At 61.4% G+C, this 16,608-nt stretch overlaps 1 protein-coding gene across 1 annotated transcript; it reads right to left on the bottom strand.

The window, feature by feature from the left end:
• Positions 1 to 119: 119 nt before the first annotated feature.
• Positions 120 to 14,943, bottom strand: FBXO41 (F-box protein 41). Its single transcript, XM_085059317.1, has 13 exons — positions 14,353 to 14,943; positions 11,413 to 12,308; positions 7,919 to 8,147; positions 7,517 to 7,596; positions 7,108 to 7,418; positions 6,699 to 6,958; positions 6,183 to 6,298; positions 5,776 to 5,928; positions 3,918 to 4,013; positions 2,721 to 2,839; positions 2,149 to 2,307; positions 1,428 to 1,543; positions 120 to 864 (listed from the first exon to the last, which is right to left on the bottom strand). The coding sequence occupies exons 2-13, from the start codon at positions 12,132 to 12,134 to the stop codon at positions 802 to 804; spliced, it is 2,424 nt and encodes an 807-aa protein (XP_084915443.1). The 5' UTR covers positions 12,135 to 12,308; positions 14,353 to 14,943; the 3' UTR covers positions 120 to 801.
• Positions 14,944 to 16,608: the final 1,665 nt, after the last annotated feature.

The raw sequence follows: 16,608 nt of genomic DNA, 5'->3' as shown, positions 1-16,608 counted from the left end.
AACGAGATGGCAAACATGAGTGTCCCATGCCAGTCCCTCTCTCCACGTGGAACATCTGACTCTGGGTGGAGTCTGGACGTGGATGGTGGGGACAGAAGTGTGATCCACATTTCCTGGAGGATGAGGATTTTGGAGATGGTTTATTGCCTTGGCAGGAGGGTTTTGGTGGAGAGGAGGTGAGTCTGCAGACCTCAGGAGCACCACCCATCTCTCTTGGTGCCTGCTGGCTCCCAAAGCCCCCGAGGTGCAGCTCTGCTCTCGGCCTTGTGCTGTGGTGGCTGCTGGTTTCCGGGGTGATGTCCCCAGGGTTGGGTGCCCCTCTGGTAAATACGAAATGAAAACGAGCAGAAACCCTGCAGGAATGCTGGGAATTTCCTCAGGAGCAGCAGCCCCTTCCCACCCCACCTTCATCATCCCACGGAGAGGCCAGGGATGCAGCCCAGCACTCTGCCAAGAGCTCCCAAAATGGGCTGAGCCATCCTCGAATGGTCAAAAATCCCCCAAAACAGAGTTTGACGGAAAAGCCATTCCCCAAGCACAGATCCTTGGCAAGGAGCAGCCGCAGGGGTTCAAAGCCATCTTCCCTCCTGGGAAAGAGCACGGCCCTGGGTCTTGGGGCAGCCAAAAAATGTCCTTAAGTAGCACCTTCTCGCCCGGGATGGCCCCGGCGTCGATCCCGAAGGCCTGCGAGAGTTTGGGGTTCCTTGTGCACGAGCTGGGGTGTCCCTGCTCCGGCCCTGGCCACCCAGGAGTGACCCACGCTGGGCAGAGCAGGGAATGTGCTTTGGGTTCCCTGAAGGGCTAACAGCCTCCTTCCACCTTGATGTGTAAGATCTTGGAGAAGCCTGGTCTTTTCCTCAGGGCCTGCAAGAGGAGCAGACAGTGGGGTTGGGGGATCTGGTAGTCCCAGAACTCCATGGGGAGAGAGGGAAATCCTCAAATCCCTGCCAGGGAAGGACACAGGGTGAGGGAGGTGCAGGGGACGGACAGGGGGAAGGGAGGGTGAGGGAGGAACACCTCCAATCCCTGCCTCGGGAAGGATACAGGAGAGAGACAAAGAGGGAGAACATCTTCAATCCCTGCCTTGGGAAGGACATGGGAGAGAAGGGAATTTCTACCACTGGAAGGACACAGGGCAAGGGAAGGAAAAGGGGAGATGATCTCCAGTCCCTGCCTCAGGAAAGATATGGGGTGAGGGAGGGACAGGGGGAGCATCATCTCTAATCCCTGCCTTGGAAAGGATGTAGGACAGACAGAGAGGGAGAACATCTTAAATCTCTGCCTTGGGAAGGACATGGGAGAGAGAAGGGAATTCCTACCTCAGGAAGGACACAGGATGAGGGAGGAATGGGGGAATATTTCTGATCCCTGCCAAGGAAGGACACAGGGCTGGTGATACTGTGTTAGCTGGCACTGGGATGCTTTACCTGGAGTTTGTTCACCATTTCTTCAAACATCTTCTTGGCTTCAGGGCTGTGGGGCTCCTTGAAGTAATCCACAATGCCCACCTGCACCACGATGGACTTCAGGTTCCTGCAGACACCTGGGGACACAGACAGCACCTGATGTCCCTGTCTGGGGACAGGCAGCCTCCCCAAATCCCACCCTGTGCTCCTCAAGGCCTTCTGAGGGTGGGGAATCCTCGCCCTGCAGATGGAGGAGAGCTGGCCAAGGTCTGTGCAGGGAGGGTCTGGGCTGTGAGGTGACCCCTGGCTGCCCTGTCCCAAATCAGTGTCCTCCTGCTCCCTTGGGTTCCTCTGACCCTTCCTGCCAGAGGGGTGAGCTCCTGGCAAGTCCAACCACAGTCACCTGAGCTGTGACCAGCAGGACAGACCCTCCTGGTGCCTGGAGACCTCCTGCCCTGGCAAATGACTTCAGCAAACAGTGGGATCTCAAGCTGAGCTTCATCACAAACCTCAGGTGTGTCACAAACATTGGGGGGACCACGGAGGGAGCATCTGCATCCTCCCCGTGGCCCAAGACCAGCTCTCCTCAGCCCATCCTTGGCAGGGCATGCTGGATCCCCTCTTAGTCACCTTCCACAGAGCTCCCACCACCTTCCTGCGTGGGCAGCTCCTGTGGGTGGGGCTGGAAGGCTGCTCTGCTCCCTGGATTTGGGTATCAGGTGCCCCTGGCAGTGCTACTCACTGTTGAAGTGCAGCAGGGCTTTGGGGGTCACCGGGGTGGACGTCAGCACCAGCATCTCCAGCCCCTTCAGCCCCTCGCGGCACACCTCGGCAGCCACCTCCTGGTTGATCTCTGCCACGTGGTCCAGCTCCAGCACCTGCAGCCTCATGCAGTTCCGGGCTGCAGGGACACGGCAGCCCTGTCAGTGTCCCACGGGGAGGGGACGAGGACAGCCGGTGGCAGGGGGGTGGCAGGGATGGGTGGCACGAGGAGGGCAGGGATGGGTGGGATGAGGAGGGGCAGGGATGGGTGGGATGAGGAGGGGCAGGGAGCACCCATGGACATTGGGGTGGGTGGGTTTCTCCAGAGATCCTCAAGGACCATCTCCCTGCCTTGTCCCATCGGAGGAGGAGGGAGGAGGTGCCCAGGGAGGATTGGACTCCCCTGAGGTGCCTAAGGAATGCCTGGATGTGGCACTCAGCACTCTGGGGTGGTGACAAGGTGGGCATTGGGCACAGTTTGGACTCAGTGGGCTCACAGACCTCATCCCACCCCAGAGATCCATCCTGCCACCCTGCAATTCCCCCACCTACCTAGGGATGCCAGGCCCTGGACACCACAGCCGGCTCCTCCCACGCCGAGTGCCCGCAGGTGAGGCCAGCAGCGCCCGATCATCTGCAGGCAGCGGTTGCTGAAGCGTGTTGGCTGCTGGCTGGGGACAGAGGGACAGAGGGACACGAGCTGGGGGTGGCATGGCTGTCAGCCCAGCCCCATGGCACTGCTGGCAGTGGGGTTGGGAGCTCTCCCACCCCATCAGCCTGGGGTCACACTGGGAGTGTCCCCATGTGAGAACCACCAGGACAGGGCAGCTCCATTTGCTCAAAACTTGCCCAGAGAAGCTGTGTTGCCCCTGGAAGGTCCTTCCAACCCAAATCATTCCACGATTCTGTGATTCCAACCTTGGTGATGCCAATCAGGCCCTGAACTCTGTTGCTTGCCCAGATTGCAGCAGCAGCAGCAGAGCCTGGAGCTCTGTCTCAGGTGGAGAAGCCAAGGTGCCACATGCTGCTTCCCCCAGGGCAGACAGGAGCCAGCAGACCCTGACAAGCAGCTCCTCCTGCTCAGTGACACTGGCATGAACCTCCCAGACAAGAGCCATGCCCGGGGACATTGGGAGCTGGGTGTCCTGCTGTGTGAGCCATGAGCTCCTGAGCACTCTGACATTGTGGGATGGAGATGAAACTCCACCAGCATCTCCCCCAAAATGCTCTTCCAAAACGAGAGCAAGTGCAGTCACCCCCTCAGCAGTGCCACCCTTTGAACAACATCCAGGCCCTCCAGGGCTGCTGCTGCCAGCAGTGAGAGCTCTGACAGCCTTTGATGTTCAGTGTCACCTCCCAGACCCATCACACATCCCTTTCATCTCCGAGGTGAGCAGCTCCCCTGGAAATATTCCTGGCTCTGCACACACCCAGCAGCTCCCAGGTTTCACAGGGAGGATGGGGCTGAGCTCTGCTCTCCTGGACTGGGCTGCTCCAGGATTGCTGTCATCCCACGAAGAGCCTCCCTAAGCAAATCGGGTGAATTGGGTGGCCAATTTCTTTCCAGCACCTCACACTCAATGGCCTCCTCCTAACACAATTCCATCTCTAGAAGTGCCCAAGGCCAGGTTGGACACTGGGGCTTGGAGCAGCCTGGGACAGTGGGAGGTGTCCCTGTGCACAGCGGGGGTGGCACTGGATGGGATAAAATCCTTCCCACCCAACCCATCCTGTGATTCCATGACTCACCAGGGATGCAGAGGTGCGACCTGGAGGGAGATGATGTCCCTGCAGCCAGCTCCAAGGGCCCAGATGACCTCATGGCCCACGGGGTCCGTGGAGCTCCTGGAACAAGACAGGGGACACATGGTGGCCCCACTGGCAGTGGTGCCACCCTGGGGCTGGGTGTCCCTGGAGCACCCAGAGGTTCCAATCTGGTCATTATTTACTGCCCCTGGACTCTCCCAGCTGGAATTGTGCCTGTGGATGTGCAATGTCACAGCAATGGCAGAAGGTGAGGCTGAAGGTGAAGAGGGGGAGGTGAGGCTGAGGGGAGGTTGAATGTGGCAGGTGAGTTGGAGGTGCCTCTTCCAGATGGAAAGGTGACAAGGGACTGGCTGGGACTGCCAGGCTGTGTGTCCCTGCAGGGCAACCAGAACCTGTCCCTGCAGGTCCCACCGGTGTCACTTGCCACCTGCCCGGATGGGGACAGTGCCAGGGGTGGGAAGAACATCCCAGCCAGGGGCAGGAGCTCTTCTGTGGCCTCTGCCCTGCCCTGTGGTTGTGCCACCAGGTCTGCTGGCCAAGTGTCACTGCAGGGCTTTGCTGTGGCTCCTCCATGGTGTTTTGAGGCCTCCTGGGATGCTGCTGGACCCAGCAGGGATTGGGGCAGCTGTGGGTTTATGGGATGGAGCCCAGCACTGAACAGAGATGTCACAGAGCACCACATTGATGCCACCAGCCCAGACAGAGTCCCCTGGCTGTCCCACCACTCCAGGAGCCTTCTGGGGACCAACACCACACTTCCCAAGTCTGAATGCCCCACTTGAGAACCTCAAGCAAGCCTAAAAATAAGGCTGGGTGTTATCTGGAGTGCTTCCCACATCTCTGGTGGAGCAGGGTGCCAAGAGCAGCAGGTTTATCACAGCATGAGTCACAGACACAGCTCAGGACGTGCCAGGAGTGCTTGGAGTTGATCTGTCGGCCTTGGAAGGGCTGATGGAGCAGCCTTGGTGTTAAATCCCGCAGCTCTGTGTCGTGGTGTGGGAGCTCCTGGTCAGAGATGGCTCTGAGCTCACAGGGCTCACCCCAGGGGAGTGGCTGGGTGTGCTTTCCCACCTGGAGGGTTCTCCATCCTGGGCTGGATCAGGACCAGGTGAAAGGGACACCAAGGCTGAGGTGGTCATCTGCAGGTGCAGCAGAGCAAGGATCATCTTGGAGGGTGCAGGGAAGGTCAATCCTGTCTCCAGAGGAGGTAGAGCCTCTTCAGCAGGTGGCCAAAGCTAAGGAGTGGTCAGTGATGTCCTCCAGGACCTGTAACCTCCTCCAGGACCTTTGACCTCCTCCAGGACCTGTGACCTCCTCCAGGACCTGTGACCTCCTCCAGGACCTGTGACCTCCTCCAGAATCACTGTGAGTCTTGTGTCCTTGGCTAGGTGTCCAAGCTGGATCTGAGCTCTCCCATGGCAGAGCTGTTCCTCCCTCAGGAGAGAGGCACCCTGAGCCTCTCCTCCCCATCACAATCCTTCATCAGGGGTGACAGCCAGGTGGGACCTCACTGGGCACCTCCTCCTCACCCTTCTCTAACACACAGTGGTGTCCCCCTGCCAAGATCCTCCAGCTGAGGTGAGATCAGTCACAGGGCAGTGGGAATGGAGCTGCAAGTGAAACATCTGCATGGCAACAACCCAGAAGAGGATGGCAATTGCAAGGACAGCTGGCACTGGGGACTTCAGGGCTGCCACCGGGGTGGGACCATGGGAAGGTGGCACCTTGGCACCTGGGCAGAAGGGCTGTGCTGTGCCAGGGATGGGGGTGAGCCCAGCACACCCAGGGGTGTTCCCAGCCCTGTCCCCGAGTTGAGGTGGCTGCTGGTGGCCGTCCTTACCGGTAGGTGACAGCCTGCAGGGCACGGCAGTAGCAGCTGGCCAGCCAGAGCGAGCGGTCGGTCAGCACGTTGGGGCAGTGAGAGATGCGCAGGATCAGCAGGTTGCTGCCCGTGGCCTTCAGCAGCGACTCCAGCCCTGCTTCCAGGCAGCCCCTGCCAGGGTGGGACAGCATCAGCCACAGCAGCCTCCCTGGGACCACCCTGGGGCCATCCTGGGGCCACTCCAGCAGGGTGACACATCCTGTGGCCATCCAGGGCTCCAGGATGCCCAAAACCCACAGCAGAACCTGGTGGGCATTGAGTCCAACAGGGAAGTAGATGTTGGGGCTCATGGAGCAGCAGCATCATCCCTGAGGAGCAGCAAGGACTGGCTGTGGCAGGAGGGACACAGGGACACAGGGACTCACCGTGTGCTCTTCATGTAATCCTCCTTGCTCTCCTTCTTGCCCCGCTGGCGCGGCTTCAGGTTTTGGAGGGTGAGGGAATGCATCTGGGTGCACCACTGGGACAGCATGGCCAGGAACTGGGGGCACAGGGGTGGCTGTCACTGATGGGGACATGCCAGCACGTCCCACACCACCCACCCACCGCTGGCTGTGACACACAGGAAGATGCACACACGAGACCATGCAGAGCATGTGCCACAAACCCATGGCTGTGACCACAAACTCATGGCTGTGACCACAAAATCGTGGCTGTGACCACAAAATCATGGCTGTGGCCACCAAAGCCCGTGAACACCTGTGAAGTCCCACCCTGGATCATTCACCTGTACACCTGCAGGACCTCCAGCTCTGTAGCAAGTGCCCACTTGTGTCCCCCCGTGACAGTAAGGGCACAACCACCTGACCGCCAAGGAGATGCTGGCACAGCTTTACCCTCCTGGAAGAAAGGCTCCCCCAGCAGTGTCCCCAGCCCAGTACCTTGGAGGACACCCTGGCGTTCTCCAGCAGCACCCGTGTCCACACAGCTGGGTGTCTGGCCACAAACTTCCAGTCCTTGCACACCTCGGCGGCGCGCAGCAGCGTCTTGGTGTCCAGGTAGGTGAAGATGCAGAAGAGAGCCGCCCGCATCTTGAGGATCTCGGGGCTGATGACCTCGCTGGAGTGCCCGGGGCTGCCCCTCTCCAGCCGGCACACCTTGCCCTCGGGCCTGGCCGTGGGACAGCCGGCGTCGGTGGCCACTGGGGTGCAGGGAGAGCAGTGAGTAAGGGAAGCTCCATCCTTGATCCCCACCTCCCAATCTCTCCATCCTCCGTCTCCCAGCCTCTCCATCCTCCACCTCCCAATCTTTCCGCCCTCCCGCCCCGCTCAGCACACGCCCCGCTCTCACCTGTCAGCCGGCAGCTGCCGGGCGGTCGGGCCGCTGCCGATCCCGGTGCCTCCGGCTCCCAGCCCTCGGCCTCCGACTCGGTGGTGCGGGATCCCACGTCGGACACGTCGCCCTCCTCGCCCTCGGTGCTGTTGCGGTAGGGCCGGCGGTGCCAGTTCTGGATGGCCTGGCGGCGCAGCCCCGAGCCCCGCGCTCCGTCCCGGGCGGCGTACGGGTGTCCGTCGGCAGTGTCGTCCGTGGGACAAGGCTCGGCGCTGTCGCTGTCGTAGCACCCCGAGCTCTGCGACACGGCCTTGGCCCGGCTCGAGGCCCTGGGATGGGGATGTCCGAGCTCAGGGCTGGCCGGGGTGTGCATCCCCTTCCCACATCCCGTTGAAATCCCCGAGAGGCGGCAGGGCTGGGCACTCACCCGGTGCTGGAGGAGGAGCGCTGGTTGGACACGCCGTAAGGACCGTGCACGGCCACCCCCGGCCCCGGGTGCCGCTCTCTCTGCAGGGACACGCGACAAGAGGAGCCAAGGTGGCACAACCCAGCGCGTCTGGCGCGGCCGAGGGAGGGGACCCCGCCAACCCACCGGTGCCAGCTGCGCTTTGGGGGGACACCCTCACCCAGCGGGATGCAGAGCAGCATCTCCAGCATCGCCCAGCGCCATGGCAACACCGACCCACCGAGAAACACCTCGGCATCCCCACCGGGATCGTCCCTTTCCCATGGAAGGACATGGGGTCCCCAAACCGCCCGGGCAGAGGACACCCGAGGGGACAGTCCCGACGCCGCGGCCGCGTTCCCGCGGCTGTGCCCGTGCCCGTGCCTGTGCCCGCAGAGGTACCGCCCGGGCGATGGCCTTGCTGGCCGGGGTGCCGCAGCGTCCCAGGCTCCCGTTGGGGGTGGTGCCGCAGCTGCTGCTGATGATCTGCAGCTGCTTCTCGGCGCGGTCAGCGCGGTCCAGCAGCTCCTCGATGAAGTGCTGCAGCCGCACCTTGGCGTTGGCTTCCCGCGCCGCCGTTTCCTTCAGGAACTGATCGATCTGCAGCACCTCCCTGGCGGGGGGACGAGCGGGGACACCCCAGTGCTTGCACCCGCGCCTGGGCTTCAATCCCTGCCCAGCACCCCAATCCCTGCCCAGCATCCCAATCCCTGCCCAGCACCTCCATCCCTGCTCATCACCCCAATCCCAGCTCATCACCCCGATCCCTGCTCATCACCCCAATCCCCGCTCAGCACCCCAATCCCAGCTCATCACCCCGATCCCTGCTCATCACCCCGATCCCTGCTCATCACCCCAATCCCAGCTCATCACCCCGATCCCTGCCCAGCACACCGATCCCTGCCCAGCACCCCAATCCCTGCTCATCACCCCAATCCCTGCCTGGCACCCCAATCCCTTCCCAGCAAATCAGCACCCCAATCCCTGTCTCCCAGCTGCGACCAGGATCAGGGATGCTTGTGCACATCTGGACAGTTCCATCCTCAGCCTGATCTGGTCTGTGCCAGCCCAGGTGGCTCCTGGCATGGGTTGGGGCAGGACAGGGATGAAGGAATGCTGCCAGAATGCAGCATGGATGTTGCCACCTTGTTTTAGGGGTGAGGTGACATCCCCAGCACCTCACCCATCATTCCCAGGACTGGGATCCTGCTCCTGAGCACGATGGAGCAAAGGGAGGAGAATGATGATGGCGTGGCAGGGTGAGGGAGGAGGATGGCAGTGGTACCCTGCCCTGCTCAGGACAGACTTAGGAAAGACTTTAAGGGCAGCCTGGCACCCTTAAGCCCTGCTCAGCCCCAATCCCTGTTCAGCCCAGGGGTTGCAGGGCCTTGGCTGCCTCATGAATATGTTAACTAGCAGGTGCTCTGGAGCTCTGAGCCTGCGGAAGGAAGGGCTGTGTCCCCCAGGAGGTGGACAGCCCTGGGGTGCAGTGTGACAGCAGCTCTGTGTCCCGAGCTGACCCCACCCCAGCTCAAACTCCTGCTGTCCTCAGCTGCTTCCCGAAATCCTGGGAAGCACATGCAGCCACACATGGACACAGCAGTGAGGCCACACGTCCCAAAACACACATGGACACAGCAGCGAGGCCACACGTCCCAAAACACACGTGGCACATGGATGTGCTCTGTGAGCACCCACGAGTGCACCCAGCTAGACAAACACACCTGTCCTGCACACCTGAGTGCCCCACACACCCCCAGGAGAGCAAACCCAGCACACAGCCAGGCACAACCAGCACACATGGACAGGAAACATCAGGAGGGTGGGGATGTTGTGGCACAGATTCCCAGAGAAGCTGTGGCTGCCCCTGGATCCCTGGGAGTGTCCATTGGGGCTTGGAGCACCCTGGGACAGTGGGAGGTGTCCCTGACCATGGATGGGGTGGAATGGATGGGATTTAAGGTCCTTCCCACCCAAACTATTCCACAATTCCATGCACACCCACCCACACACCCCAGGCACAGGTACAGCTGCTCACACCTGCACAGCTGGTGGTGTTCACACCTTCACTCAGCACCCAGGAACCCCTGAGGGCACAAACACAGCTTTGCACATCTGTCTGGGGCACACCAGACTGTCCACATCTGGACACACCAACCATGCACCCCTGACCTTGCACACCTGGACACAATGATCTGCTCAGAAGCACAAAGGAAAAGGAGAGGGCAGCCCTTAGTGACATAACTCCCATTGCTGGCTATCAATTACCAATTAATTATCAATTAATTACGAATTAATTTCTCCCCAACCTGCCACTTGCAGGCTGAGCCTGGGAGCTCCTGGGATGCTCTGGGAAGGCTCCTGGAAGAGGCCTCAGGGGATTTGGAAGGCAAATGTGGAGCTGGGCAGCAGCTGTAAGGTGATGCTGATGGTTATCTCCTGCCTCTCTCTCATTCCCATGGACTGGGTGGAAAAACACCCCTGGCCAAAGAAATAGAGCCCAGGAGCCAAAGGTCTCTCATGAGGACAATGGCTTCATGGTGTCTTGGAGCTGGCAGGGCTGGGAAATGTCCCCACAAGGTTTTCAGGAAAGGTTTTGCTGATTGAAATGATTTCTGATGACTTCTCCACATCCAGGAGAAAACTTCCTCTCACCATCAGTGCTTCCCCTGCTCCCCCTGCAACCTCACAAAGGAATTTTGTCCCTTGCGGGGTGAGGAGTCTGGGGACTGATGGGGACAGTTGAGGGTTTCTCTGAGGAATGGGAGGCCCAGGAGGCAATTTTGGGGCACACACCCAGGTTTTTAGGTGGTAACATTGTCCAGGCTCCACCAAGAGACATTTGACCCTCTGTTTGCCCTGTCTAGCTGTCTCCAGGTTCTGCTCCAGACTCATCCACACTGGTGTCCCTCATTCCATCACCACATATCCCTGGACAATACCCAGGAGGCAGCTGATGGCATCCCCTGAACCCCTCATTGCCTGTCCCACCAACACATCCCCAAACCTGGAGGTGCTGTCCTTATCCAGCCCTAGGGTGACCCCACTCCTCACCCCAGGACCACCCCCCATCCTGGAGCCCTGATTCTGAGCAAGGTCATTATTTTGGTGTCAAATCATTCACAAACCTGCAGAGGATGATGGGAATCAAGACAATTCCTTGAGGAATCCCAGCAGAGCTTCCAGCCCAGCACAACCATGGCTAAACTGCACCTCACTGACTTTCTGGGCCCTTCCAGGTCTGCTAAGAAGCTCCTGAGGAGCAGGGCCTGGTTTGCTTGGTCAGATAGGGCAAAAAGACCCAGCTCTGGACTGCAGGGAAACTCAGGACCAGCACTGGGGTGGGAAGGGGGTGTGGAGTGGGGAATATGGAATGCAAATGAGGATGGGAGTGTCATGATCTTAACAGCAAATGGAGGTGATACTGCTTGGGCTGCCCCATCCTCCTTCCGGGAGAAAAGCCTGGAATTTGGCATAGCCAAGGCAGGGGGTTGGAACAAGGTGGGATTTAAGGTTCCTTCAACCCAAACCAGTCTGTGACTCTGTGATCTCCAGCCTGGCCTGAGGAGCACTGAACCTGCTGAGGGATGATGCTGATGGCATCACCAGGGCTGTGCCTGAGCCTCTGGGGGTCTGCTGGTGCTGTTGGGCTCCTCTGGGCTTATGGCATGGCCTGGATTGGAAGGGACCTTAAAACTTATCTCATCCCACCCCTGCCATGAGCAGGGACACCTCCCATTGTCCCAGGTGGCCCCAAGCCCTGTCCAAGCTGGCCTTGGACACCTCCAGGGATCCTGGGGCAGCCTGAGCTTCTCCAGGACTCGCCACCAGGCACCCATTTCCCCCACCCTGCAGCTGGGACAGGACAAAGCACTCACTGCTGCTTCCGTGTGAGCTCCTGCTCCTTCTGCACCAGGTCCTGCTTGAGGGAGGCCAGCATCTCCACGCTGACATCCACCTGGCGGGACAGCTCCGACGCCCTGTCCTCCAGCTCCTGCTTCTCCCTGCTCAGCCGCAGGCTCTCCTGCTTGGCCTTCTCCAGCTCCGAGCTCTTGCGGTCCAGCTCCACCTGGAGCCGGCCCACCTGCGAGGCGATCTTCTGCTCCACCTCCTCGGTCAGCTTCTCCAGCCGCTTGTCCACCTCCAGCTTCTCGAAGGCGCGGATTTTGAGGCGGGCCAGGCCCTCCTCGTAGGCCGCGTCCATGCTGGCCGGCGGGGCTGGCGCGGGCGCCACGGCCTTGCCCCGGCTGAAGATCTCGCTCAGCGGGATCTCGATCTCGTGCACATAGCGGGGCGAGGGCGACGAGGACGGCGCCGGCTCCAGCTCGTCGGCGGGGACGAGGTCACAGGAGAAGCGCTGGTCCTTGCCCTGGAACGAGGTGCTCTCAAAGTAGTCCCTGCGGGCGGCCGGGGTCAGCAGGGCGCCGTCGGCGGCCAGGGGGAACACGGCGGCATCGCAGATGCTGTTGGTCTTGGAGAGCACGTAGAGCGTCTCGTAGGTGTGGTTGTACTCCAGGTGAGCCCGCAGCGAGGACAGGCTGCGGAAACGCTTGTGCTCGCCGCAGCGCGGGCAGCGGTACGGCAGGTCCAGCGAGGCCATGGCTCAGCTCCGCTCCCCGGCGCTCATGGCGCAGGGCGAAGGCTCTGGGGACGTGCCAGGGAGCCGCCGGCAGAGGGGTGGCTGCTCCGCTGGGACATGGCGAGGGGTCGGCCCGGGATGGGAGGGGGAACGCGGCAATCCTCGCAGGGTGTCAGCATCGGGCAGTGACGGGCACTGGAAGAGAGGGGGGTCAGCGATACAGGGATGGGGGTCACCAAAAATCCCTCCTTGGTCCACTCTGGGCCTCCATCCCACCCTCCCACGTTCCTCCCACCCACACACATCCCCTGGGAGGGCATATGGAGCTCAAGAAGGTGCAGAGCCCCTGGGAATGTGCAAAACCCCTGGGAAGCTCTATTACCATTGGGAAGCTCCACAGCCCTTGGGAAGAACCCCAACTTTTGGGAAGCTCCACAGCCCTTGGGAAGTTCCACAGCTCCTGGACTCAACAATCTCTGAGGTCTTTCCCAAGCTGGATGATCCCGAGGTTTTGTGAACCCTTGGGAAGATCCATAACGGCTGGGAAGTTCTCCCACCCCTTGGGAAGGTTCACAACCACTTGGGAGGAGCACAGCTGTCAGGAAGGTGCACAAACCATGAGAAACCTCTCTCCATCTCCCCTGAGCTTGTCACAGGAGGTGGCAGAGGTGACCCTGGTGCTCTCTTGCCCAACCACCACCCAAGGAGCCCCTGCAGTGTCACTCACAAAATCCCCCACTCACAAAACCCTCCACATCAGTGGGGGAAATCCCACCCTTGTGAAATGGGATCAGCCAGTGAAAATCCAGCCTGGGGGGCTGCTGTTGTCCCCTCTGGCCTGGAGGGCACAGACACATCTCAGGGAACAATATTTTCATTTTTCGTTCATTTTTCATTCCAAAATGAAAACCGCAATGCTTTTCCCCCAAAACACTGAAGGCATCTATGGGTGGGAGTATCCCTTGCTCATCCCCCTGCAATATCCCACAAAGGGCTCTTCCCATCACCCTAAAAGCCCTCAGATCCCTCCTGCATCCCATAACCACCAGTTGGAACTGCCACGGGACCTCCATCCGTCCCTGCTGGTCCCCAGGGCAGCATCCCTGGTGGCTCAGCCTCCCCTCGGAGGGACAACCAGGCCACGAGGTTGGCTGGGAAACCATTTTTTAAGGGAAAGATCAGTAAAGGCAGGAAATCCATGCAAGAAATAAAAACGAGACGAGCCGGGAGGGTTTGTGAGCTGCGAGGCTGTGTTTTGGGGTCGTTACCTAACACACCCTCCCACATTAACCCCACCTGGACGACCACCGGCTCAGCCCTGCCGAAACCCAAATCCCGGCGAGCACAAAGCACGTCCGGCAACTTCGGCCGCTGCCGGGGGGATGAGAAAGCGCTTTTCCAGCGCGGGGATGGGGAATCGTGCCGGGCTGCCTCGGGCCTGGATCCCTGCCCGCGTCTCCCGGGGCACCCGAGCAGCCTCAGCCCGAATTTCCCGGCCAAAATCCGAGGCACGATCCGGCCCAGGTGGATCGGGAAGCACTCGCGGCTCCTTGTCCTGGGCAGGTCCAACCGCGGCCGCAAAACCTCTCCTCCCTCCCATCTCCACGGCAACAAGCAGGATTTCAGGGAATTATTATTAGTGGAGTCATTACTACGGCGGCCACGCTAATAAAACCCACAGGCATCCGGAGCCGGGAAACGCTGCCGACCGCCGGGATTGCAGCATCCCCGGGCTGCTCCAGCGCCGCTACCTGCGATTCATCATGGAGCCTTGCTTCGCATTGTTTAACGTTTTTACAGCCCACCCACACCCCAAAAAATATATTACCAGCAGGCAGCTCCCCTGCCTGGTTGAAAAGGGAAGGGGGGGGATGGAGAAGAGAGGTGGTGGGGGATGCTGGCGGGGTGGAGGATGCTGGCGGGGTGGAGGATGCTGCCCGCGCCGCTCGTCCCCATCCTTCCCCGGCGCTCCAGCGGGGTGGGAGCACCGCGGTGGGCGAGGACGGCCGGGGTTGAGGTGCAGGGGGCTCGGGAGAGGTGGGAAGGAAAATCCGGATGCGTTTTTTGCCCCCCAGCCCCGGAGCAGCCAGCGGCGGGTTCGTCCTCTCAGCCCGGCGGCGGCTTTGTCCCCACCGCGTCCCCCTGCTCCCGGGGGCCCTGGCTGAGGAGCATCCTGGGGACAAACCGCCCCCTCCCAGGGCAGCATCCCCGCTCCATCCCACCCTCTTTCGCCCCATACCTGCTTCTGGCCGCCGAGCTGCCGCGCTGGGCTCCTCCGGCGAGGGCAGCATCTCTCCCGCTCGCCCGCGGGCCACCCCCGAGCCGGGGGGTGCGGGGTGGGGGACGAAACCCGCACAGCCGCTCCGCCGCACAAAGGAGGAGGCTGCCGAGCGGCTCAGGGCTGTGCCGGGGCGGGGGGATGCGGGCCACGAGGGATGCGGGCGCGGGGATGCGGGGCAGGAGGGATGCAGCCCGCGGGAAGCATCCGGCTCCCTGCGGCCAGCACCTCCATGCCAGGCAGGCCCTGGGGAAGGAGGGAGGGAGGGTGGTGGCTGCGGGGTGGGGGGAGGAGGAGGAGGAGGCGGAGGAGGAGGAGGAGGAGGAAGGAAGGAAGGAAGCAGAGGCTGAAGGCCCCGGCGGGGTGCTGGGAGGGTGGCGGTTCTGGGCACCCTGGGGATGTGGGATCCCCGGGGCGCTGGGAGCTCAGCGGGGTCTCGGCATGGCGAGAGGAGGAGGGAGGGATGCAGGGATGGAGGAAGGCGGAGGGCGAGCGCCGGCAGCCTCCTCCTCCCCTGCAGCCCGAGCCGGGGCTGTCTCGCTGCCGGTTCCTCCCGCACAGCTCCCTCTGCCTGTCTCCCCACGAACACGGCTGCCATGGCAGCCCCCCGGCCCCCCGACCCCCCTGTCCCCCCCGGTGAAGCCCCTGGCAGCTCCTGGCCGGGATCACCCCGAGCATCCTCCCCGGGGGATGCAGTGTAAGGTGTGTGGCCCAGCCTGAGCTCCTGCGCTGCTCCTGCCCCATCCCGGGCTGGACCCACAGGTGCCAGTACACTGCCTCGGTCCCGGGACAGCCCCTGATCGTCCTTTCTTCATCCCTGGCTTGATTCTAATTGAGGCCCAGAGTATTCTGCCTTGGTCCTGATTGTGCCCCTGAGCACCCTGGCTCGGTCCTTGGCTTGGTGCTGAGCTGGTACCTGATCATCCTGGCTTAATCCCTGCCTTGATCCTGATCCAGTCCCTGAGTACCTTGGTTTGATTCCTAGCCTGGTCCTGATCTGGTCCCTGAATGCCCTGATTTGGTCTCCAGGTGGTCTCCAAGCACCCTGATTTGGTCCCAGTCCAGTCACCAATCGCTCTGGGTTGGTTCCCAACTTGGTCCTGATGTGGTCCATAGCTGCCCTGGTTAATCCCTGTCTTGGTCCTGACTGAATTCCTGAACAACCTGCTCTGGGCCTTGGCTCCATCCCCACATGGTCCCCGAGCACTCTGGTTTAATCCCTGCCTTGATCCTCATCCAGTTCCCGAGCGCCTCAGCTCGGTGTCCCATGCCAAAGCCACCCGGCACTGCCAGCACGGGGTGGGCACGGCAGGATGGCAGCACTGGGTCCAGGCTGCTGCTGACACGGGGTCAGGTGGCTGTCCCCATCCCTGGCATCCGGGGTGCCACCGTCCTGCCCTCCTGCAGTGTGCCCAGCCCCATGCCAGCCAGGAGCAGCAGCCCCAGAGGCTGTGGGGTGGCTATGGTTATGGGGTGGCTGTGGGGTGGCTATGGGGTGGCTGTGGGGTGGCTGTGAGGTGGCTATGGGGTGGCTATGGGGTGGCTGTGGGGTGGCTATGGTTATGGGGTGGCTATGGGGTGGCTGTGGGGTGGCTGTGGGGTGGCTATGGGGTGGCTATGGGGTGGCTATGGGGTGGCTATGGGATGGCTATGGGGTGGCTGTGGGGTGGCTATGGGGTGGCTGTGGGGTGGCTATGGTTATGGGGTGGCTGTGGGGTGGCTGTGGGGTGGCTATGGGGTGGCTGTGGGGTGGCTGTGGGGTGGCTATGGGGTGGCTGTGGGGTGGCTGTGGGGTGGCTGTGAGGTGTGCCTATCCCTCCCACCTCCCTGGCAGCGCTGGCCGGAGCAGCAGAGGGCCAAGGCTGGAGCGATGCCTCCGCAGAGCTTCCAGGCTCAGCATCAATTATTGATGACTTCCCGAAGGGTATTAATCAAGGCCTCCTGCATCATTCATGGCCAGCGGTGCAGGGAGAGCTCAGCTCTGCTGCCCGCTGGGATCCAACATCGCCCAGAGAGGGAACCCCACCCAGTCCCTTCCCAACATCCCCCAGAGAGGGAACCCCACCCAGCCCCTTCCCAAAGGGATCCTGAGCTCCTTACTGACCATATCTGGGGTGTCCCCCCAGTGAAGGTTTTCCTGGTGTTCAGGGTCATCTGCACCCCTTGGAGAGCTCCTGGCTCAGGATTAGGTTGCCACACACTGGGATGGGTCACCTG

Source organism: Lichenostomus cassidix, chromosome 4 (genome assembly GCF_008360975.1).
Source record: "Lichenostomus cassidix isolate B80296 chromosome 4, HeHo_3.0, whole genome shotgun sequence".
Taxonomy (NCBI): Eukaryota; Metazoa; Chordata; class Aves; order Passeriformes; family Meliphagidae; genus Lichenostomus; species Lichenostomus cassidix.
This window is presented reverse-complemented; position numbering and strand designations above follow the sequence as displayed.

Bases quoted from the DNA above. Each gene is read 5' to 3' on its own strand.
- FBXO41 (XM_085059317.1), bottom strand. From the start codon at position 12,134: ATGGCCTCGCTGGACCTGCCGTACCGCTGCCCGCGCTGCGGCGAGCAC. The intron at 7,419-7,516 runs GTGAGTGCCCAG...TCCCCATCCCAG, and splicing joins CGCTCCTCCTCCAGCACCGG to GGCCTCGAGCCGGGCCAAGG. The intron at 1,544-2,148 runs GTGAGTAGCACT...CTGTGTCCCCAG, and splicing joins AGCCCTGCTGCACTTCAACA to GTGTCTGCAGGAACCTGAAG.